This window comes from Anneissia japonica, unplaced genomic scaffold (genome assembly GCF_011630105.1).
Source record: "Anneissia japonica isolate Jap-2015-1 unplaced genomic scaffold, ASM1163010v1 scaffold287611_len363355_cov233, whole genome shotgun sequence".
Lineage (NCBI taxonomy): Eukaryota > Metazoa > Echinodermata > Crinoidea > Comatulida > Comatulidae > Anneissia > Anneissia japonica.
The window spans coordinates 29974-55495 of record NW_022732785.1 but is presented as its reverse complement, the minus strand read 5'-3'; the positions used below and the strand labels follow the sequence as shown (position 1 = coordinate 55495).

General features: G+C 34.2%; 2 protein-coding genes across 3 annotated transcripts in view; both read left to right on the top strand.

Moving 5' to 3' along the window:
* Positions 1-1465: 1465 nt before the first annotated feature.
* LOC117115803 lies at positions 1466-14708 on the top strand. 2 transcript variants are annotated; one of them, XM_033259741.1, is made up of 12 exons: positions 1466-1731; positions 2939-3117; positions 3894-4022; positions 4305-4410; positions 4728-4839; positions 6798-6875; positions 8987-9099; positions 9632-9717; positions 10488-10566; positions 10860-10934; positions 12426-12562; positions 13581-14708. In XM_033259741.1, exons 2-12 carry the CDS (start codon positions 2950-2952, stop codon positions 13716-13718), a joined length of 1221 nt encoding a protein of 406 aa, XP_033115632.1. In that variant the 5' UTR covers positions 1466-1731; positions 2939-2949; the 3' UTR covers positions 13719-14708. The 2 variants fall into 2 exon arrangements, with proteins under 2 accessions (XP_033115632.1, XP_033115634.1); XM_033259743.1 differs by having other exon boundaries at positions 1466-1738.
* A 1244-nt stretch (positions 14709-15952) lies between these two features.
* The window catches only part of LOC117115808 (heat shock protein 75 kDa, mitochondrial-like), an 18057-nt gene continuing 8487 nt past the window's right edge, over positions 15953-25522 (top strand). The window contains 16 exon segments of the mRNA XM_033259749.1: positions 15953-16144; positions 16544-16684; positions 18004-18086; positions 18347-18496; positions 18844-18915; positions 19065-19222; positions 19500-19609; positions 20031-20077; positions 20080-20156; positions 20381-20466; positions 20469-20633; positions 21286-21355; positions 21569-21716; positions 23546-23673; positions 24460-24647; positions 25042-25127. Of these exon segments, the coding sequence (XP_033115640.1) occupies positions 15988-16144; positions 16544-16684; positions 18004-18086; positions 18347-18496; positions 18844-18915; positions 19065-19222; positions 19500-19609; positions 20031-20077; positions 20080-20156; positions 20381-20466; positions 20469-20633; positions 21286-21355; positions 21569-21716; positions 23546-23673; positions 24460-24647; positions 25042-25127 (1866 nt within the window). The 5' untranslated portion in view covers positions 15953-15987.

Sequence of the window (25522 nt, the reverse complement as noted above, 5' to 3'; positions counted from 1 at the left end):
ATATATATATGTGTGTGTGGGGGGTAGGTGGGGTGGGAGTGTGTGTGCATTATGTTTTATTTTATTGTTGTATGTATAACATTGTTTTGAAGTTGCTCTGATAACAATAAAGGTAATTTTACATTATAAAAATGTTTTACTTTCAAAATGGCAGCCATCTTGGAATTTTTTGTGATGACGTCATCATTCCGAATAATTTTTTTTACGAGAGTGAAGAGTAACTATTTAGCCAAGTTCAAGTTACATTTGATATACATAGCATTTATTTCCCCTACCCCCATCTTAATTAGTCCAAAATAGGATATTTTATGTCAAAATTTCAAAGTGCTATAAAAAAAGTTGCCCAAGCTCTAAGAATGGGGATTTTTTTTCTGAGACACTATATGATATACTGATTCAGAAAAACCAAAAATAAATTTTCCTTTACTTCTTTCCCGCTAATTTCCTACTGCACCCAGTCTAAAGTACCTGTATATGGTATTTAGTTTACATTATAGACGCCTGAGCTTACCGGGGCTTTCCCCTTTGCCCCACCAAGGTTTGGGCCTCCTACTACCCAAGACTTCCTTTTTTGCAATTTCACCCCCCCCCCCCTTATTTTCCACAACTGATCGACGCCCTTGATAAACAAATGAGTAGTGTAGACTAGAAATTAATTGCCAAATGTGTATTTTTATTGTTTTCAACTGAATCAGAACGAGGAACCATCTCTGTCAATGAGGCCTACCGGATTATATAGTGATTTTTTAAAAAATAAATGTCCTTAAATCATTGAAAGTTAGGGTACAATATCTGACATAAAAAGTTGATAAGTTGTTCTCAGAGCTTCGAAATTGGTTCTTGTTGTTGGAGAGTACGTTTAGCTTCAGGATGTTTCGAAATTTTAAAATGTTATTCGTTTTAGAATATCATTCCTGATGATGACATAATTAATGTCGAAATATTGAATCCCAACACGATGGCGTGTATTTCAATACTTGGAGTATGTATTATACTTTCTTATCTGAGATTAATCAGTGGACATTTCGGTTAACTATATCGCAAATGATATTTTGTTATACTGTACTTAATTGTGTACAGTGATGCAAAATCCAATAAATATATTGTAAAAGTGCAGCCACCGTAGTTAAACGATAATATTTTACGAAAAACACCCCATGAAGATGAATTCCAATATGTATCTAAGTGAATATACTGTATAAGCCTATATCTTAATAAAGATCTGAAGATAGTGATGCCACCTATCCCCGCACCTATCATGATTCCGGTTCGTATGCCATAACATTCTGACAGAAAAAGTATTCTGTAGTAAAACGGTTCCACATCATTGAACACTGTGATTTTTTAATGATAAATTAATTTAATTAAAACGTGTTATATTTTTATTTTTGTTTTGTTCTTATTTGATTGGGTGGCAGTATTGCGAATGCGCACACGCTGCACAACAACTCACGTTCGAGTTTTGGTACACGCTCGAGTTTGTACACATTTCGCGTGATGGTCACGTTCGAGTTCGTGTGGACGTTTAATCTGGCCTACTTTTTTTTTATCATTCACTCATTATTTTTTAGGCTAAAATCAGTAGTGGTCAATTGTCAGTTAAAAATCTATATTCCTGTTTGAACTGCCCCTTGTACAGTAATAAAAACCAACAGCGTTGGGTTCTTCTACACGTTCCAGGTGGCCTGAAGTGGTCCGATCGCAGCAAGGCAAGAGGAGGAAGGAAGCAAAGTAAGCTGTATGTATGTAGGCCCTAATCCTAGGCTAGAGGAAGGAAGTAGAAACTGTCTGGCATAGCTGTATAGCCTAGGCCTAGCTCCGTTCTAGGCTAATCGAGACGGTTTTCCATTCTTTACAATGTTATCTACACTAGTATTGATTCTCTAGCTTTAGTAATAAGATACAGTTAATAAATGATTGATCAAATCATGATTCATTTCATGCCTACTTAGTACTGTAGTTAGTAGGCCTAGCAGGGCCTGGCTTAGGGGCGCTAATACGGTTTCGCATCCGGCCGTAAAATTAATTACTAATTATTTAACACTTACAATTATTCAATACTAATATACATTCCTTGATGATTTGGCTTTCCAATAATCCACTAATTATCCAATAATTATGGTTTCTCATTAAGTAAGTTAATTATTACAATACTACAAAACACACCAAAAAAATAAAAAATAAAATTTGTAAATTGAAAAAAAATAAATAAAAAAAATAAAGAAATAAAAATAAATAAATAAATAAAATAAACAAAACAATACAAGTTACAAAAGTACATACAACAAAGTTTCCGCAATAATTGTTCACAAAAATTACAATTAGGTACAAATTATATGACAGACATTGACCATGATGCAGCAGAGCAGAGTTTATTGTGTTGAGCGATCGGGTGTTACTATCGATATATACAGTACCGTCCTAATTATTGGTTAATTAACTTAATTTGGGGACCATAATTGTGGAATAATAAGTGGCCTATATGAAACCAAATCATCAAAGAACATGTTAGTGTTGAATAATTGTAATTTATAAATAATTTGGTAACTGTTTTCAGGGCTGGATGTGAAACTGTATTAGTGCCGGCCTAGGCGCTAGGCCCTGCATAAAAATTTAACAAATCAAATGAACAGGTACGGTCCAGCCAGAGGGGGTGGTGGTGGGGGAGATGGCGTGGTTGGAGTTTATTTCTATTCCACACTGCTCATTGCAGGACTGGATTGGTGCAGCGGCTGCAATTGTGCACTCTGAACTTAGGTTGAGGTCTTTGCTGCGCAATTTCTGTGGCATGTTTATTGTTAATATTTTAGTATGATATTTGTTCTATTTAATAAGTTCTCAAAAGATGTTTTGCTACCTTCCATTGAAAAGATGATAATCATTGAACTCTGACATTTCCCCTTTGCTGAGGCCAGTATGTTGCATCGTTTATTTGCAGATAAATGGAAGATGGGTCGTTTGTGTTGTCCTTGTTTGAACATTAGTATACATTTCAAGGGAAGCGATTGGGAAGCCGCGGATATCAGCAAGTTTAATGTTAGCAGTGAGCATCTGCAGCACCCGTTCTTTGAGCAAGGTGTTGCTCTTGTCCAGCTCGACCTCGCTGGTATATCTCAGGTTTGTGTTTTACGACATATTCAGAGAGTTAGGAGTCATGCATTTCATAACTGTATTAGAGTGGAATATACTCTCTATTCTATAAAATGGTCATAATAAATGAAACCTAAAAAAGAAGGTTGCAATCATGTACCCTGCACCTGTGCCATATTCTTTACATTTTCTCATTTCTGCCCCAACCATGGTGGAGCTTATGTGGTGTGGGCTTCCCTTGTGTAGAGGTCTGAAAATTCTGAACATTTCTTATAGGTATTGGAGGCAAAGGCTGCAGAACCCCCTTCCCTAAACATCATTTCCAAGCATAAAAAAAACAAATTTTCAGGGAGAAACCTGGACCTCCTGTCTAAACTTTGTCTTCCACGACATAACAACCACACATTACACTCAAAGACCCAACCACTGCCTTTCAGGCCTCTTACTCCTCCCGTTGGGACAATTTCCATGTCACTACTGCCCTAGACTTGGGATGCTACTGTAATGTGGTTTTTTGAAAAAATAATGTGTAGATTATAAATTAATTGATAAATAAAATTTTATGTGCGTTTAATTAATTGCTTTATGCATAATAAATTCACCAATAAATGAACAAAGACAGAAAAAAAAATCAAAAAATATTATATTTAATTTTTCAGTAAATAAATTGTGTACATTTGCAAAAATATAATAAATTTCATAGTTTGACATTTACTAAAAACTATAAATGCAATAAGAGTATTGAGAATTATTTAGCAAAATGCTTAGTGATTGCTTACACATCACATATTCTGTATTTTTAGCAACAAGAAAAGTTAGTGCAAGAGTTTAAGTTAGGTCAGTGGCATGTCCACAAATGTGAGAACTGTAACCTTGGTGTGTATGCAACGAGTAATGCTAAGGACATAGTACTAGTCAGCCTGACTTTACTTGTAAGTATTTTTTAAATTAAAAACTATTGAGTTCAGTTCTTATTAGATGTTTTTTATATAGAGACATAATGAGAGACAGTTTGTTAATTTTCATAAATGATTGTTGTTTCTGGTCAATTGGGTCTTGGAAATGACATCATGATAACAGTAATAAAAAAAAAAACAATTTACATTTACCTGCCACTATCTTTGACTGAAACGTATTTTTGTTTTATTTTTGTAAAAAAAAAAAAATTGTAAAATTTATTTACCTATAAGCCAGATGGAACTATTTTTTCTCAGAGTAACAGTACAGTCATTGAAGAGCTATACCAGTCACCTGATTATTCCCCTCAATATCACATTTTACTGACGGAAAAAACTAACAAACATGGTGCAACTTCATTATGTAAGTTTTACTCTGATTTTATTAATGTCTGCTTAAAAAAAGAGAAATTAATTTCTCATCTGTACTTCCATTAATTTTTTCTTATTTTTTTTTTTTTTATAGATTTCATTAATTTTTAGTACATGCATAATGAATTGCTTAAGTTGAGTGGTGTCCTAAAAATTATTCTAGACTTTCCTGTCCTGCATGAATCTATTTTTATTTTCTATTTCTAGACCAGTTCTTGTTTAATGACATCAGTGAGGACATACAGTTGACTTCTAGTATTTGTATAAATGTTTGTTTATTAAGGTTTATTAATGTTAATTTTCTTTCAGTGTATCCAACTACCAGTCAACATGATGTAATGAAGACTACAGTTAATGAACTTCAGGAGAATCTTATGCATTACATGAAGAAGGAAAAAATTCTGATGGAAGATAGAATAAGGTAAGTTTAGACCCTGTCCAGACTATCAAATTCTAGTTGACAAAAACATGTGATATACTATTACTAAATATGGTATGATGATATGACACCATGATCATATATACAGGGCTTGAAAAAGTGTGCGACTGGCAGTTGGAGGCATTGACCTTTAACCCGGAGACATCTTAGAAATTTATTTTTTATTTTTTATTTTATTTTCTTTTTTTACTACTGTTTGTTTTTGTGCTACTGTTTAGCTATAATCAAGATAATTTTCATGGTTGGAGGGACAAAAATATGTTTTTTCCAGTCCTGCATATGTAGGCACATCATGACTATATTATGGGCATACAACAGTTTTTTTGTCTAAACAAGCAAATTTGTTCAGAATTTCAATATTGTATTTTATCATCATTGTAAAAAAGTTTTAGGGTGATAGTAATTTTTCCCCCGACAAAAAATGAACTGTCCTTCAAATTTATGTTATATGGAGTTTAAACCTTTTCGGACCAGTGGTATTAAGTAGAAGAGGGAAAAAAAATTGTTTCAGTGTAGATAGTTTTTTTTATATCTACACTGAAATTCCTGGTTATAAGTATGTTTTTTATTAGTAGTATTATTATTGATACAGTATTTTATATTGAGTTGTAGTAATTATTTTGTTTGAGTAAGCCTCAGGAAACGAAATCGCATGTGAACTAAGTTGTACAGTTGACCTTGTAACTGATCTAAATTATATTTAAGGAATTTACACAAAGGCTAAATTCTTCAATTCTGAACGTTGTGTCTGCATATGTACTTACTATCATCGTGCTGCTTTACTGTGTACAATTTCACTAAAAATTCCTACCGATGCACAGATTTTGGTTGGTCCTAATGCACCCGAAGAGCTGGGCAATTATACCCAGTTTTAAATCTTAATCTTCTATCTGGTTCTTGAACCTGAAGCCCCATTTCCAGCAAAACTTCACTAAAAAAGATTTTTTTACAAAAAGCGCATGCATCACTCTAATTATTATAAACCATGGAAAAATGATTGGCATAAATTTTAGTTTTAGCAAAAGAATAAAAAAAATGAGTAATACAGAATATCATTACCATTACCATTTTCTCGATTTTTCGTTACTAGGCAAATTCAGAGGTTGTAGATCGCATCCCCTGGAATGCTCTCGCTTTTATGTATACTTAAGTCAGTAAAGTGCGCCCTTTCTGAAGAGATTTGTTTTTGTACTTCGCATCTCGCACACATGTGGTCGATCGAGTAGGCCTGAGATATGTTTGTTTAATTGTCAAAATATCGGTCAGGATCATTTTTTTTCAAAACTGGGGGAATAAGGTGTAAAAATGGGCAGTTACGCCCCTTTACCCCCCAGTTTTTAAATATTAAAAAATCTGTATCTCATTCACCGTTCCCCAGTTTTTCATCAAACAACTTTTTTCTGTCTTAGAAAAATCAGTTCTACAACATATCAAAATTTTTTTTCCCTCCGGAGCCTGACTTTAACAAATTTGAAATAATTCCTATGAAATATTATATTTCACAATACTAGCAACAGAAAATATCATGTCGGCCGTTTTTATGTAGCAGTCTTGGATAGGCTAATTTTTCCGGCACCTGCTATATTTCTTTATAGACCTATCGCAAAATCAAACATAAACAATTCATCCTCATAATTTTTTTGTGTGAAACACAAAAAAAAAAAATCAAATGTCAGTCTTATTTTACATTTTTGTCAGTTTTAGGAATGTCTAAATTCAGTTAAACTAGCAATTTTGTATTATATTTATAAAACATACAGTATATAAAAATCAGATTTTTTTCTGGGAATGGGGCTTTAAGTGTGTAGATAATGAATACTTATATTTTGGCTCCAGGAATGGGGCTTTAATTGTGTAGATAATGAATACTTATATTTTGGCTCCAGGAATGGGGCTTTAATTGTGTAGATAACGAATACTTCCATTTTGGCTCCTTACAGGAAATACACAGAAGAGCAGCAGGCAAGCTATGCCGACATTCAGAAGCGAGCTTACAGGGACAAAAACCTAATGGTTGGGTGAGATACATACAATATTATAGTTTAATATGTTTTTGTTAGTGTTATAAGCAGGGGTCAGTGTGTTGGTATGTCTTTGTATTTGAGGATGCTCTGCTATGTAATTAAATATAAGCATTAAGTTACCACTAGCAAGAGTTTTTGTTTTCCTGTAGCGATAGGCTAGGCCGATCCATTCACAGTTAATAATCTCCCTCTTCTTAGCTTCCTAATATATAAATAAATAAATAAATAAAATAAATAAATAAATAAATATAAAATATAAAAATACAATTTACAATACACATAAACCAAGAAAAAAAACCCATTTTGTTTATTTTGTTTGTAATCTAATCTTAATACTCGCACCACCATAGAGAGCAGCTTAGCTCAGTCGGCTAATCTGGTGGTAGCCACTGTGTTTGCGCTGAACTGTGGAGCGAGAGGGCTGAAATACAAGTTACAATAGCGCACCATCTTTCGGATGAGACCTTTAAGCCGTTGGTCCCCTGTGCATCTATGGCTCTTGTGCACGTTAAAGAATGCAGTACACTCTTCAGAAAAGAGTAGGGGATTGTCTCCCGGTGTACTGTACAATCACCACCAGAAGGACCCCACTGGAAATAAGTCTTATTCTAGACTTTCGTGGGCTATCCTTGGTGGTTACACCGAATAAATCCAATCCAATCCAACCTTAGATGGAACTGACGTGTGTGGGGGACAGCAATGGAGCCATCAGTAGAGGAGTGCCCTTTTCTATTTGGACTTACCTATAGAAAATAAAAAGCCTCGTAGAATTAAACAATAAAAAGGGCTATGATACTACTGTGGAGCAATTATTTATAGTTACTATTGTTGACATTTCTTTTTCTGAAGTAGTAAGCCAACCAAATTACTAACTATATTTACACTTTACATAATGTCTATGCTGTACCCGGACATGGGATGCAGAGCTCAGATAGATATCCAGTCTGGGTAAATAAAGTCCAAAGTTCATTTGTAATTGCTTTTGTGCAACTCGTGACTCAATCAGATGATATCAGGCCTAATTGGAATAAACACAATTGAAAACAACTCTTGTTTACAGCTGACACCAGTTGTGCTATTACCTACCATACCTAGAAATTAACACTTTAAATTGAAGTCAATGAAACTTTCATAGTAAGTAGTCCACTGTCTAGTTTCCACTTGATTTTCCTGTTTTGACAGTTTCCAGATATTTTCACCAGGTACTCACCCTTCAACCTTTTTTTTTTTTTTCAAATTTTTATATTTTCTTGACAGATTGCATTATGCTCCAGTGTTCTTCCAATCGAAAAATGTTTACTAGTAAATTGGTCCATAAAAATTCAGCAATGCGCGGAGTGCGAGACGTTACTCCTTTTGAACTTGAAGATACAATAACACATATTCATAGCCTAGGCATAGACTGGAATGATGTTAATTTATTGAACGAGGGCCAGCCTAGACTACCTACGCCTAATCACTAGTTTTTTTAATTTACAAACTCAAAATTTTTACTTGTTAGCCAGTTGTTTTTACTGGTAAAGTTCACAGCTAAAAAAGCTTTGGGAGAATACTGTGCATTTAAAATTGTTTTTCAAAGATTGGCAAAATGCAATTCCAGGCATCTAGCAACCAGAAAAAATGGTTATTTAACCAGAGTTTCAACTGTATTTAAATTTCCATGATGGAAATGTATGATTGTATGATGATTTATACTGGTTCCAATGCCACTCATACTTATGTCAGGGGTTCCTAGTTTGAAGAAGCCTCTTCCAGAAGATTTGTTTAATTGAGCTTCCTTAACACATCTACTTTAACTGTGCTGTGCATGGTAGTACGGTGTAGTAGAAAGATCTTAAAATGCGCACTCCACCAAAAAATACTTGGAGGCCCAGTCGACTTTTCCAAAAATCATTCTCAAGTGGTTAAAAATCACTTCAAACTACGTTATTTTGTGAACTAGTGCGCCCTCCCCCCCCCCCCTAGTGCGCCCTCCCCCCCCCCCCAACCTATCATTCCCATTCGCCCCCTCAACCACTCCACTTCTAGACTCCTAGACAGGCCGTTACTCCTGCGACCTTCAAGAGACTTGGGACCCCTGTTATGTTGATAATTTTTTTTTCTAGATTGTTGCTGGAAATAGAAGAGAGGAATCTAGTAAATTCTTTGTCTGATGCCATGATTGAAGGTAGTATCCCTACATGCAATTCAAGTAGCTCCAAGTCAACGTCAATCAGAGGTAAGTTCTGAGTCAATTATCTAAACTGTATTATCAAACCATGGGGTTAAGCGTTGAGTTCGACATCAAACTGTAAGTATCAAACAAACTCTGAAGAGGCGTTACAAATGACCTTGATTAAATGTTTCAAACTGCCTGAATACAGACAGCAGAATACAAAAATCTTTATTGTCCATGCAGAAATTTGTTTTGTTGACAGAATATCAATAAAAGATATTAAACAAACAGCAGACTGAAGTAAAAACTTGTACAATACTTTAAAAACAAGTGCACCAAAATATTATTGATTATGATATTAAAATGTACAATTGCCCGGCAATTCTTTATCAAATATTATTAGTTATATATAAATACTTATTTACAGTTATAAAAATTGGTCTTCAACATAAAATTTAAGATATAAAAATGTATTTCTACATTTGTGATGTTCTCTTTACAGTAAATCCTTCTACACGTAGTAGATTTGATGGACAGTTACATACAATTTAAAATATAAAAATGTATGTGTACATTTGTTATGTTCTTTTTACAGTAAATCCTTCTACACGTAGTAGATTTGATGGACAGTTGACCAAATCACCAGTGCAGCAGGTTCCTCCCTCATCAAGTATCAGATCGGTATGAATCTAGTTTTATTACTAGTTCTTATGAATACAGCTTTAGTGAGATACAGACCACAATGTACACGTATGCAAGCTTTGTTTCAGTTCTGAAGGTCTATGAATAACAGGTCATTGAACTTGGACCAGTTCAATATAGGATAAGATTAGATTGTCTTTCTGCAAGTTATTCATAAAATGGTTTAGGAAAACCAAATAGCATGTATCAACAAGATCTTTTGGTTGTAGACCTTTGACTTTTTTCAAGTTATAAACGTCTATGATTGAAAGGTCTTAAATTGAAGCCCTAGGGTGCTTCTTTTTTTTTTGCAAACTTTGGATGTGCTTCTTTTCGAGATGGGCTTCTTTTTTAGGCTACTTTTGCCAAGTAAAGAGGGGGCTTGGGGGCTTCATTTCAAAATGAATGCTGTAAATTTTGTGGATTTGTACTGTAAAACAATAAATAAGGCCACTGTAACATCAATCTGTATCATAGAGGGCATTAACTGGCATTAAATCACCTAAACTACTGTATAAACCAAGATTATTTATTTTGTATTTTTAAATTAATGCACAGAGTATGTACTGTACTATTTCCGACAGAAGTCTATCTATCTTGAAAAGAAGCCCTGGACGTCTTGTCGAGGCTAATTTTGCAAACTAAAGAGGGGGCTTCAATTCGAGATAGGCTTCTTCTCAAGATTAAGCCCATTGGGCTTCAATTTGAGGTTTTACAGTATATGGTTTTGTGTGACGGGACATTACAGCATAACTCTATTTCTCCTTCAGAACACCAGGGGCGTCAGTCTGGAGAAATCTAAAAATAGGCAGCATGCTCCAAAAAAGAGTAGAGCTGCAAAAGATGATAGTATGTATAATCTCTACATTACTATTTCCACTTGAATATGAACTCAAACAATAGTTATGATAAAAGAAGTTTTTCTATTATGTATTTTAGTAATATGTAAAAACTTATATTAACTTCATTTATTACAAATGTAATCATGCATAATGATATATTTATAAATGTAAATTAAAAGTGATAAAATTGATAGTCATGTGTTTGTCATGGGAGATCCAATAGCAAGAATAGTAGTGTTCAAAGTAATATAAAGAGAAATGTAATGACTTGCAATAATGTTTGTTTATTATTTGTTACAGCTCTTTTTGATTTAGAAGGATTCAGTGAAGAGTGTGAACCTTTTTTTGAATCGGAAGATGACAGCAGTGTTGATGGTAAGTTACTCGTCAGCAATTAACAAAAAACACTCATTAAATAAATGAGGGACCACTTCATCCTCAATTAGTGGATTAGATTTCTTTGGTGTAAAAACACCAAGGATAATCCACAAGAAAAGACTTATTCCCAGTACATTGTTTTGGGTGGTAAATTTAAGCAGCTGTGCTAGACTTAATAATAATAATAATCTAAGAATTTGTAAAGCGTCAATTAAACGGCCGAGGTGCATTATCAAGGCGCTGTGCACATTAATGATGGCAAAGGTGAGTTTTAAGTAACTTTTTAAATGAAGCAACAGAAGAATGAATTCCAAAGTCTAGGTGCAGCAAAAGAAAAAGATTTATAGTCTATAGTTTTTAAGGATGTGCGGGGAACGGAGTGCAAAAAATTATCAGATGATCTTAGAGTGCGTCCAGGAACATAAATATTGGTAAGCTGATAAATATAGATAGGTTGCTTTAACAGAATGCTTTAAAAGTAAGTAGCAAGATTTTAAACTTAATGCGGGAATCAATGGGAAGCAAGCAGATGTCTTGCAGAACAGGTGTGATGTGAGATCAGCGTTATTATGTTATAATTCGTTCAGAGGAGTTTTGAAGCCCCATCAAGCAAGCCATCAAATTGGCCGTAACTTTGCCAGTTTTTCTAGATGGTTAACCTCCCTCACATGTTTCAGTACACACACAGCGCCTGCCACAAGTTCATCCAATAGAGCTTTGCTGCTCTCTCACACGGTTCAGTGCACACACAGCGGCTACAATAAGTTGAGCCAACTAAACTACACTGCACCCTCACATGGTTCAGTGCACATACAGCGGCTACCACAAGCTGATCCGTGCAAAAGAGCTTTGCTGCTCTCTCACACGGTTCAATGCACACACAGCAGCTACAATAAGTTGAGCCAACTAAACTACACTGCACCCTCACATGGTTCAGTGCACATACAGCGGCTACCACAAGCTGATCCGTGCAAAAGAGCTTTGCTGCTCTCTCACACGGTTCAGTGCACACACAGCGGCTACCACAAGCTGATCCGTGCAATAGAGCTTTGCTGCTCTCTCACACAGTTCAATGCACACACAGCGGCTACCACAAACTGATTCGTGCAACAGAGCTTTGCTGCTCTCTCACACAGTTCAATGCACACACAGTGGTTACCACAAGCTGATCTGTGCAATAGAGCTTTGCTGCTCTCTCACACGGTTCAGTGCATTCACGGTGGCTACCACAAGCTGATCCGTGGAATAGAGCTTTGCTGCTCTCTCACACGGTTCAGTGCACACACTGCGGCTACCACAAGCTGATTCATGCAGTAAAGCTTTGCTACATGGTTCAGTGCATTCACAGTGGCTACCTTAAGTTGAGCCAACAGAGCTTTGCTGCCCTCACTCGGTTTAGTACACACCCAGTGGTTACCATAAGTTAAGCCAACTTAATATGCTGCTCTCATTCTTTTTAAAATATATTCAATCATGTTTATTGCTCAGATAACTCTCTGTTGGATGAGGTGATGGACCAGCCACCTGTCATCAATAGAATTGAACATCAGTATGCTACTTCTGTACCGATTTCAATGCCAACATGGGGTAAAGAAAAACATCCATTCGAGGAGTTTGATGACAAGGTAACTGTTCCAAACACTTATGCTTTCTAGTTCAAGCTCATTTATTAGCTTTTACCAAAAAATACCCCATAAAACCTTGAATAGAAGCCCAGTGGATTTAATCTCGAGAAGGAGCCCATCTGTTAGTTTGCAAAAGTAGCCTTAAAAAAAAGCCCATCTCAAAACAAAGCGCATGGGCATCTTTTCAAAATAGCTTGAGCTTCTGTTTGAGATAGTACAGTACATGAGTTGTACATGAATTTCAAAGAAATAAAATAAATAAAAATCATGCTTGGTTTATACCATGTGTAGGTAATTAATTGCAAATAATATACAATCTATGTTACATATTGATGTTTCAGTGGCCCTATTTATTGTTTTATAGTAGTAATTCCCAAAATTTAGCATGCATTTTGAAAAGAAGCCACTCCCCCCTATTACTTCGCAAATTAGCCTGAAAAAGAAGTCCATCTCGAAAAAGAGCATTCAAAGTTAGAAAAAAAAAAAAAAAAAAAAAGCCCAGAGCTTCTATTCGAGGTTTTAGAGTATTCTGTTTTGCCCATAATGCCCATGATTGAATGAGACTGTTAAAAATGAACCAGTGCTTCTATTGGAGGTTTTAGAGTATTCTGTTTTGCCCATAATGCCCATGATTGAATGAGACTGTTAAAAATGAACCAGCATTTCTTCCCTTTCGTATATTGTTCTGGATCTGGATTGGTACTCCTCATCGCCCCTAAAGGAGTAAAGCGAAGAGGGGTGGTGGCACTGTAGCTTTTGTACTATGGATTCCTCAGATGGTCGATTATAGCGGTCTTGAACTTTTCTTTGTCAAATATTGATGTCATTTCCTTACGGATTTGATTCCAGTCTCATATACAGTAGTTCTCGGTATGAAAGAGAATCTGTAACACTCTGTAACATATCTGTAACGTATGTAATATATCTGTAATTTATACATATATGTTATTGCATTACATGTAGTGCCTCCCTTACTTTGTGCGCATCATAAATATTGATTGTGTTTTGATATTTGTAGGTGCCAATGCCTGGCCCTGACAGGATTGTTGCAAGTATGAGGGCCATGGCTGCCAGTGTTCATGATGGAACAGAAATGTTTGGTGACTTACCAAGACCAAGGTTAAATACTGCAGATACCAAGAACCGGCCTCGCTAAATTTTAATCCTTAAATATACTTGGTGCTAGTTAGTCATACCTGGTTTTATGATTATTTTTTTTTAGTTAGAGATGAAATTATACTTTTCCATTGGAAGTGTACATAAAATAGTATTTTATTGTTGATTTGCCTGTATTATTACTTTTTAAACATATGCATGTTTTAAGAAGCAATCCTAATCAGAAATGTTTTGAAATATATATGGTTTATTTTATCATGAAGATGCTTAATATAAGCTGTCAGGATAACCATTATACTATCTATTTAAATAATTAATAGTCAATGGTTTAAGATAATTGTTTTACAATCTTTTGAGAAATTAACATTCAATATAATATTGATTATTATTATGACTTAGTTTAAAAATGAAAATTAATTTAATAATGTTAAGGTTATCATTTTAGTATCAATGTTTAATTAGTGTTTCTAATGAGCATGGAACAGTGGCGGATTCAAGGGGGGCTCAGTCATCATAGGCCCCTTAATTCTTTCAAAATTGTAAATAATTGGAAAAAACCTGAAAGTTAGATTTTAAGTCTGAGAGTGCCATTTCTATCCTCCTAGAGGTGACACAATCGTTCTTATCTCAGCCCAAATGCCAGACCCTCCATCTGTCAAAGTTCCAGCCTGGGCCTCTTCTGTTTCAAATTCCTGGATCCGCCACTTTGGGTTTCATCATCAGGGAGGAGCTGTTCATACATATTTTGATATTCATTTGTTTAACTTTTAGATTCTATCATGCTTTTTGCAGTGACAAATACTATGGATGTGATATGACATCATGCCCACATATTGATGTGATATGACATTCCCACGTATTGATGTGATATGACATGCCCACTTATTGATGTGATATGATATAATTCCCACATATTGATGTGATATGACATCATGCCCACATATTGATGTGATATGACATCATTCCCACATATTGATGTGATATGACATCATTCCCACATATTGATGTGATATGACATCATGCCCACATAGTGATGTGATATGACATCATTCCCACATATTGATGTGATATGACATCATGCCCACATATTGATGTGATATGACATCATTCCCACATATTGATGTGATATGACATCATGCCCAAGTATGGGAAAATTCAACTGATTTTCACAGTAAATTGGTTATGGTGTTTATAACCCCCTCCCCCCACCATCCCCTTCCTAGTACCATATGTGAGCCTTGACCCTTAAAGTCTTTAATGGCTAAGATAATGGGTATTCTTGCATATTTTTTTTTACAAATAGGTTACTGGTAGGTACAGTAATGTTATTTTTGGAAGGGTTGTAGTAGTTATTTTTTATAAATAGATTTAGTTTAATTAGCTTATAGAAGTTGAAGCTGTATTATTTATGTGTTCTTGTGTACAGAAGCCCAACTAAGCTAAATAATTTAGTGGTCAGAGTTTTAATGAAGTTGTAATAAATAACAACAACAATAATAATAATAATAATTCTAGTGATGGCAACATTATGTACATTATTATTATTAATGGCTAAATAAAAAGCCTTTATTGTTAATGATAATTATAATATGTTGAAGTTTAAACAGCTGAACCATGTACCTTCAAATATGTGTTGTATTAAGAAAGAAAAATGGATATTTTCTGATAATGGCAGCTATTACGTGTGAGTGTGATTTATGAATAAGAAGGGATTGAATAATATACTGTGCAGCATTGCTATCAATATATATACTGTTCAGCATTGCTATCAATATATATACTGTGCGGCATTGCTATCAATATATATACTGTGCGGCATTGCTATGAATAATACATACTGTGCGGCATTGCTATCAATAAATGCTCATAAAAAACAGTTTATATGATCTGAAAGTTTATTTCTGTTCATGACGTATATAAGCATTTGTGGGACTGCGTGTGTGTAAAGTGCTTATTCCTGACCCTCTTCTCATTGGAGAATTACAGTGGCTCATATGCAAGGATTTACTGTAGTAAAAGACAAAGAAAACTTTCACAACTAACATATGCGAACTGACTTGGTGACTGCTTCCTATCCAGAAAAAAAAACAACATAATATAACATAAGCCTACACATGGTAATTAAACGAATAAACGCGAATGTATTACGTCGTGACACGAGAGAAAGGTTGAAGGTAGGTTTGAAAAATATAAAAAATAAAAATAATATATTGTCGTGTACAGTACTGTATTTCTCGAATTTTCATCTTAATACTGTAGGTGGCGCCCTATGGGTTTCACTGAAGATCGATTAATGCAACAAAAACAAAATGTCAGCCTTCATGAACGGAAATGTGCTCCGTACCCCACTTTTATTTTGTAAACAATCAAGTTGTTTCCATACTTTATATACACTTAAAAATTCACGGCATTTTATACGATCTATTTATATTCTGAATGACGAATCAAAGTTCAACATTAATTCTGGTAAGGTGACAATTTAATGTAGGCTAGGAGGCTAGTAGATAGGCCTAGCAATAGCCTAGTAGGCCTAGTCTGAGAGGCCTTGCTGGATGTCACAGCCAGGGGCCAATATCAACCATATAATATATGCTAGGCCACGTGCTTATAGGCCTAAGCCTCTGTCCCCATGGGTTTTTTGTTTTGTTTTGTTAGTTTATTTGTTTTTTTGGGGGTGTTTTTTTTTCTATAAAAGGGACAAAAACATTTTCTAGTGAAGCTTAGATACAATTCCCCTCTCTCCACTCAAGAAGGAGTCCCAGAGGCAGGCTAGACACTCTAGTCCTAGAGACTAGGCCTAGGCAATAATACTCATCATAAGTCATCATAGAATTAAACAAAATGTTTCTTTGTTTTAATTTTCAGGTTTTTGTGTTTCTTCAAGCAGTAGACTAAGGCATTTGCAGAAATATACAAGTAGGCCTACGCCTGATGCCAGTAATTTTAGACTGTTCTGTTCAAGTGCTACAGCTGCTGGTGACAAAACTGACACAGAGGAACTTAAAGGTACTACCTGGGCTATGTATTTTTGGAACTACCTGGTACACAATTTTAATTGACAAGACACTTACTTTACTACATCTTTACTCAACAATTGTTATTTGTGTTGTATAGAAACGTCCTACTGAACACTACACCAGTCCACATGGATGGAAAAATTATTAAAATATTATCACACGAGAGTAGAAAATGACTTTGAATAATCAGTAAAAACAAACTCATATTTAAATAGTTGTACAAATTATGGTTAAAATCGATGATTTTCTTACAGGTTTCGCCACAGTTCTTCTGAAGTATGTATTTTAGTAATATGTAAAAACTTAATATTAACTTCATTTATTACAAATGTAATCATGCATAATGATATATTTCTTTATAGACCTATCACAAAATCAAATATAACAATTCATCCTCATAATTTTTTTGTGTGAAACACAAAAAAAAAATCAAATGTCAGTCTTATTTTACATTTTTGTCAGTTTTAGGAATGTCTAAATTCAGTTAAACTAGCAATTTTGTATTATATTTATAAAACATACAGTATATAAAAATCAGATTTTTTTTCTGGGAATGGGGCTTTAAGTGTGTAGATAATGAATACTTATATTTTGGCTCCAGGAATGGGGCTTTAATTGTGTAGATAATGAATACTTATATTTTGGCTCCAGGAATGGGGCTTTAATTGTGTAGATAACGCATTGGTGTCGGCAGAAACATGTTTAACCATTACCTTATATAGGCTACATGCACTACATTATTGACTTATTTTAAAATATTCAGGATAATACCACATGGAAGCTAATGAACTTAAATCTTCTGAATCTATTCAATTTCAATCTATTTTATATTAATGCACTCTTCTTTAAATTATTCCTTTGCAGTACACTGAATTTTTTTTTAAACCAACAAATGTACAAGCAATAAATTAATTCATGAATTCTGAACTTTCTTAACAGAATTTTATTATAAATTTAACAAAAAACCTGTCTATCTAACATTAATACATTATTAAATATACTACAGTTTTAAATACTGGTTTTTTTTCTTTTTTTATATAGAATACTTCGGTTCATTACCTACCTTTTTTTATTTTTAGAATACTCTCTCAATATGAAACGTAGACTATGAATGTCATGGTCGTTTTTGCTGACACATCGGTGTATTAGAGATGAACGATGTGTGGTGTTTAGTAGGATCCATGTAGAAATTCCTTTGATTGATTTACTTTTAAAACAGCCTTGTGAAAAACACATTTAATTTGTGAGTAAGTGTTCCGTTTTCAAATAATCAAGTCATTATTATTTATTATTTCTTCATTTCCAAAGGTGAAACTGAAAATCATGAATTTCGATCAGAGACAAAGATGCTTCTTAAGATAGTGGCTCAGTCACTGTATTCAGAGAAAGAGGTCAGAGGTTGCCTTATTTTTACCATTGAAAACTTTATAGAAATAGATTTTAAGTTGTTACTATGTATACTGTCCCTAAAATGTACATTTCACACTTAGATGTTATGTAGATATTTCTTGGTTGATCTTACATATTTTCCAGATCTAGTTGTAACTTTATTTTATTGTCAACATATTTTTTGGTCCTCAATTTGAAGTTTTATTTCTTTTTATTGTTCATGAATGTACATTTTTTTCTTAGTTTTTTATATTTCTTACAGGTTTTCATTAGAGAAATTATTTCAAATGCCAGTGATGCCCTTCAAAAGCTACGATACTTACAACTGACCAGTAATGAACAAGTTGAAAGTCAAACACCACTTGAAATTCATATTCATACTGACTCTGATGCTGGGACCTTCACTATCCAGGTATGTGGAAACTTCCTAAAATTTATATTCACACAGACCCTGATGTTGGGATGTGGAGTATATAGGGGGATGTTAATTCCCCGTCCCCCACAAAATAGAAAAAAATAAAAAAATGTTTTTGAAGCAAAAATATTAGGCTCAAATAGCTAAAAATTACCATATTTTGAGAGCTAGTGCTTCACCGCCCTTACACTTGCCCCACCCTTGCTGACAATGGAAATATCCTGATTGTTTATTCTTCAGTGTTGGCCTGTATGTATTAATTCAAAACAGTTTCAAAACCTGTCTCTTTCCTGTAACAAAAAAATACCTAACTTGCTCTCTTATCACTGGACTACATTTTGCAGGATACAGGTGTTGGAATGACAAAAGAAGACTTGATTCAAAACCTTGGAACAATTGCAATGTCAGGCTCTAAGGTAATCATTTTTAAATTTACTTCAAAATTGACATCTGTAATACATTTTTTGTAAAAATTACCCTATCCTGAATTTTATCCTGACCCTGTGTGATGTTCTAGGTGGCTCTGCCTATCACTTGTGTATCTAAACCATTTGTTTAATTTTAGTCATTTTTAGAAAAGGTTGAGAGCAAATCATATGCAAGTGACATCATCGGGCAGTTTGGCGTTGGATTCTATTCAACTTTTATGGTTGGTGAATCTGTAGATGTCTTTACAAGATCTCACGAACAACCGACAAAAGGTTACAAATGGTCATCAGATGGGTATGTTACATTTAGCAATCATTAAACACTGATTTATAAAATGTTACATTTAGCAATCAGTGTTTAATTATATTGAATAGCTTCATTAGATAGTATAAAGTAAGTTAACATCATTATTACATTTTATGTGATATTTAGGTCACAAAAACAAAAGAAAAGAAAAAATAAAACTTAATACTAACAATGTTTGATTTTGCTTTTTAATATATTTCCTAAGATATTTTATTTTTTAATAGGCAGATTGTTCTTACATGCATTATTATTCTTATGATTTCAGTAGTGGAAAATATTCAATCACTGAAGCCACTGGAGTGGAGCTTGGGACAAAGATTGTTGTCAAACTCAAGAGTGATTGCTGGAAATATTCTGTTGAAAATGATGTCAAAGGTGAGCTTAATATTCAAATCAAAAATTACCAAATTATAATAATAATAATAATAATCTTTATTTTAATCTACACTTTTAAAACAGTGGCACACGAGAACGGTGTGTTCACAAAGATTGAACATTCAGCTTTATTCCTTAACAATTTTTTCACTTTATCTTTATTCAAAATCCTTTTTTAATGTCTCATGAAATGTGGCTCAGTTCAAGTTTATTCACAAAATAATGTGTTTTGAATAATGGCGTATATGCTTTGTCGAGCATAATACTAATTAATATTGTATTCAAGCTTAGCATGACAAGATCTTCTTTGAGGAAAATTGTAATTTAAATAAAATTATCTGTTGTATATTGCTCTATCGATCCTTTAGCATAGTCAAATATTCTTTATATGTTTAAATTTGTTTTGTTGTTTGATATCTAGAAATCATCAACAAGCATAACACTTTCCTGGGATTTCCAATTATTTGTTTTCTTTAGGTGTCGTTGACAGTGAGGATATACCACTGAATCTTAGCCGTGAAATTTTACAGGATAGCGCCCTCTTGAGGTAAGTGTAATCATTTTGTTCAGGTTTTTAAAAATTTCATTTGGCATGTGTGCCATCCTGAAAAAATGTTTTCAATAGCACCTCCAATACTACTTGCCAATACTATGTTGCTAGCAATTCTGGAAATTGTTGTACATAATGCTATTTGCTGTACTTTTCCAAAATAACAGTATTCTTTATCAATGTAGTTCAAGTTACATTACGATTATTTTTTTTTAAACCAGAAAATTGAATAGGGTACTGACTGCTCGGATTGTCAAATTCTTGGTCGACAACTCTGTTAAGCATCCATCAAGCTGTCTCTTATACACATCTCTCCCATCAATATTCAAAGTGTTTTTTACATCCCAGAAAGGCCACCAGCAATGTGGGAATACAGTCAGGACTATAAAAGTGGAATTGCCCTTTATTGCAGGAAGGTTTTGATACAGTCAAAGGCAGACAACATTCTCCCAAAGTGGCTGCGTTTTATTACAGGTACATGCTTTAAAATATGATAAGGTTAGAATTGGCGCGACACAAGTTTTAATATTTTGTTAAATTTGTAACACATTCATTCAAAAATGCAGACAAAACCTTCACTCAAGAGCACAAATGGGCCCAGCACCAGCCACTTTCCTGGAACAAGTCGTAATGACTTGATGGACCAGTCATGGGGTGTGGTCGTGGGAGACTTAGGTCGCGTTCTCTCATGCTGCACTTGAGAATGTTGTCGTTTGAGAGCTGAAAAGTACTATTCAACAATTTTTTTTATTCAACTTATAAGGCAAGAACAGAACAGGTGAACAAGCACCTCTAGAGAGCCGTCTTACCACCGGAGAAAAATGAATAAATAAATAATCAAATAAATGTAAAAAAGATAAGGATTCAATTAGAAAAAAAAAAAAAAAAATCAGCAACAGCCAGAACAGTGACAAAATGAGATCCAAGTGCAAAAATTATCAGGAAAAAAATAAGATTTCAATTTAGAGTTGTAATTGTTAAATAGTCACTCATCAAACATTGTAGTCATTTTCATCCCATGTGACCTGTATTCAATCAATCAAATTAATAGAATGTATAGGTGTGTAGTCAATGATTAACACACCCAGCAGCATATATCCATTAATTATGATTTGTTTTCTTTTAGGTGTCGTTGACAGTGAGGATATACCACTGAATCTTAGCCGTGAAATTTTACAGGATAGCGCCCTCTTGAGGTAAGTGTAATAATTTTGTTCAGGTTTTTTAAAATTTCATTTGGCATGTGTGCCATGTTTTCAATAGCACCTCCAATACTACTTGCCAATACTATGTTGCTAGCAATTCTGGAAATTGTTGTACATAATGCTATTTGCTGTACTTTTCCAAAATAACAGTATTCTTTATCAATGTAGTTCAAGTTACATTACGATTATTTTTTTTTAAACCAGAAAATTGAATAGGGTACTGACTGCTCGGATTGTCAAATTCTTGGTCGACAACTCTGTTAAGCATCCATCAAGTTATGATTCTTTTTTTGATGATTATGGAACATTTTTACGAGAAGGAATCGTTTCTTCCGGCGATCAAATTGAAAAGGTATGCAAAAAAAAAAAAAAAAAGAGGCCAAAAAAAAAATTGTTGTGTTGCCCTTAAATGGAAAAAGCTGGTAGGCACCACAATAAAACAATGCAAGCTTGCCAAAAAAAAGTATTCAATGTAATGACAGAATAAATACTAACCAAGTGTATATTGAAATAAATTTAACAAAAATATGTCAGTTTAAAGGAAGATTTATTTGGCTTCGAAACATAAAATAATAATGTGTATCCAATCCGCACGATTGCGCATGGGCAGTTCGAGCAAAACCATACTGTAGCTATGGAAATTGTCCAACCAAGCGCCCTCTATGTAATACAATCGAAGTAAACTTTGAGAAAAAAAAGAGAAAAATATTTTGTTTATGGTTGGCCTAAAACTGTAACGGAGCCGAAAATGTCTAGCCATGTTCCGGTTTCAAAGCCATGGCTAGAATTATGCTTGTTTTTATTTATTGTCCAGTCTACCGTAAGGTAATGAATATGATTTTTTATTCAAGCAACCACTAGTTGTACAGTAGTAGTAAAGAATAGATTAGCTCAGGCCTAGGCCTAGATCTGATTGTGGCTTGACATCTCAGAGATCTGATGTTGTGTGCATGTATCGTCTTCGCTCTCGGTTCTCAAAATTATGCCTTCTATTTTACCGATTTTACGCATACATATACTGTAATATGGCCCGATTTTGATAAAAATACATGTCTGTTTTATATTTTATGTTCTAAATTTTAATTTCGGAAGGTATTTCTCAAATTTGTACTTGAACAAAATTTGAAAAAAATTTTTTTTTAAATGCCAACCCGATATTTTGGGAAAAATTGCGGTCGGTCGCGAAGGGCAACACGACATTTTTTTTTTTTGCTTAATCATGTCTTGCAATGTCATGTATCATAAATGATCAAAATTTTTAATCTCATCTGTATTACATTCAACATGATATCGGCTTCTTCTTCACAATTACCGTCCTCATCGTCATTATCATCATCAACGATCATCACCACCATCCTCATTACAACCATCCTCATCACCACCCTTATCATCACCATCATAATCCTCTTCATGAATATCATCATCACCATCCTCATCCTTAACATCTCCACTATCATCATCATCATCTTTATCATGATCATCCTTATTCATCCTCACCACTACCATCATCACCATCCTCATCACTGCCATCATCACCATCCTTATCACTGCCATCATCACCATCCTCATCACTACCATCATCACCACCACCACTATCATGATCCTCCTCATCATGATCATCCTTATTCATCCTCACCACTACCATCATCACCATCCTCATCACTGCCATCATCACCATCCTCATCACTATCATCACCACCACCACCACTATCATGATCCTCCTCATCATGATCATCATCACCACTACCATCACTACCATCTTCATCACCATCATAATCCTTCTCATCATGAACATTATCATCATCATCCTCATTAACATCGTCATCGTCATCTCCACTATCATCATCATCATAGTCAATGGTCATCATCATCATATTCATCGTAATAATCCTCATCATCATCACTATCATCGTTTACCATCCTCATCGCCATCATCATTATCCTTGATTATCATCTTCACTATCATCACCCTCCTCATCATCATCCTCATTCTTTTGATTTTTTTTGGTGATCTGTGCAACACAGTCTCACTTAACAGACAACTGATTATTAAGTAGATGGCATACTGTACTACTGTTTACTAGATCTGGATATTATATTGCAGTTGTTGGTGTTTTTTCTGTTGTTGTTTTCCTTGTTGTTTCTGTTGCTGATTTTCACACCTGTATTATGTTTTTTCAGGAAGAGATTGCGAAACTGCTTCGTTATGAATCTAGTAATTTGGATGCCGGGGTAAGATGCAGCCTCCAGGACTACTGCAGCCGCATGAAAGCAGGCCAGAGGAGCATTTACTTCCTCACTGCTCCAAAGTAATATCTCATTATCCTTCCATCATCATCTGGCACTGTGTTCATTTAATTTATTTATATGCTTATAAAAATAGAAAATAACAATTTCAGACAAGCATTAACATAACAATGGTCATGGACATCTAGAGAAAAAGATTAAAAATAACTCATAACTTTCTAAACATTAATTATAATGCACAGAATGGGTTTGCGGTTATATGTATTGTGGAATAAGTGTTTCTTTAAAAGACAGATGGGAAACGCCAATAGATCTCAAGCCGAGAGAGGATGAAGTATAATGAATGGTGCAAATTCTCTTTATTTATTTTCAATAACACTGACTTTGCATTAACTTTTCAGTCAGCGATTTTATGAACATCGCATAATATTCACTACATATTGTTAATATACAGATATTTTTTTATGGCAGTGAATATTATTTCATTTAGCATGATTTTTTAAATATAATTTTGAAAAGAGATGCCACCCAATCAGATTATATGTTTTTTTGAAAATTGGGAACACTGCTATTTCTGTGTGGAAGCTGAATATCAAAATATTTATTTGTTTTTTTATTTCCTTTAAATTTTTAAATTCCCAGTTATCCATTAATGTTGCCAGGTTGTCTAGCAATAGTAATGATTTTGTGCGGAGTAGGGAACAGTGAAAATCATGGATATCATACTGTGTCTTAGGTACATAGTTGGAAAAGTAGTACATCAGATATATTGGGTTTTAATTACCGGTATACAGTAATTTGGTGGATTTTTATCCTTTCTTCTATTTACCGTAATGTTGTGATTTCAGTCGAGAGCTAGCAGAAAGCTCACCATACTACCAGGGAATGAAGTCACTTGGTATGGAAGTTCTGTTTTGCTTTGATGAGTATGATGAACTGGTTATGCTGCAGCTGAGAGAGTTTGACAAGAAAGTGTTAACCTCTGCTGAGAATGAATTGCTTGCCAGATCCAACACAGAAACAGATGAAAAGCAAGGTAATTAATTACTCTTTAATTAGTCTTTCATTTTGTTAAAAGTAAACTTTCAACAAATATAGGTAAAAAAACTCATGATTATTACAAAATATTTGAAAACTAAGTCAATAGCATGGACCTCAATTCAATGATGTTGACAAAAATTAATTGATAATAATCAATGATTTCTTTGTAGAAAACACTTTGCCAGTTTATAGGGATATTTCCAACCTCACTATTAAAAGACTTTCCTAATATTTTGCTCTATGTGTATTTTGTTTTAATGTGTCAAAGTAAAAAATGGACTTTGTGGAATTTAATGTTGCAGTACATGTGAATATGTATTTTGTTTTTTATAAGTATGTGTAAAATCTGGGACATTAAATGAGGATTTATTGCAATTTTTTATCTCTAGAAGATGGAGGTTTGTCTGTGGAATCAACAGACTCACTGATCATGTATCTAAAAGAGGTTTTAGGCAGCAAGGTCTTAGATGTTAAGGTAAAGACTACACAATTTTTAATATTCAAAATTAGGAATAGAATTGAGCAATTGTTTTACCCTAAACAGGAAGCTCCTTCAATTTTGTATTTGATAATTTCAGTGAGTGTCAGATATTTCATATTTACATTTAATTTTTGTATGCCGTGACTAGAGATATGGTACCATATATCTACTTCAATTTGCTAAAGGTACGGTAAATGGCATTACACCACCATCACCTAATGAAGAGCCGGAATTGCAGATTGCCCACACCACAGTGTGAGGTGAGCAGCGTGATGTGTGACTAGCGATGAATGATATAAAATAGCACATGATTGGCCAGGCAAGAGTACAGTATTTTCTTAATACTGTCATCGATAAATAGGTGCAAGGGTTCCACTCAGTATTATAAG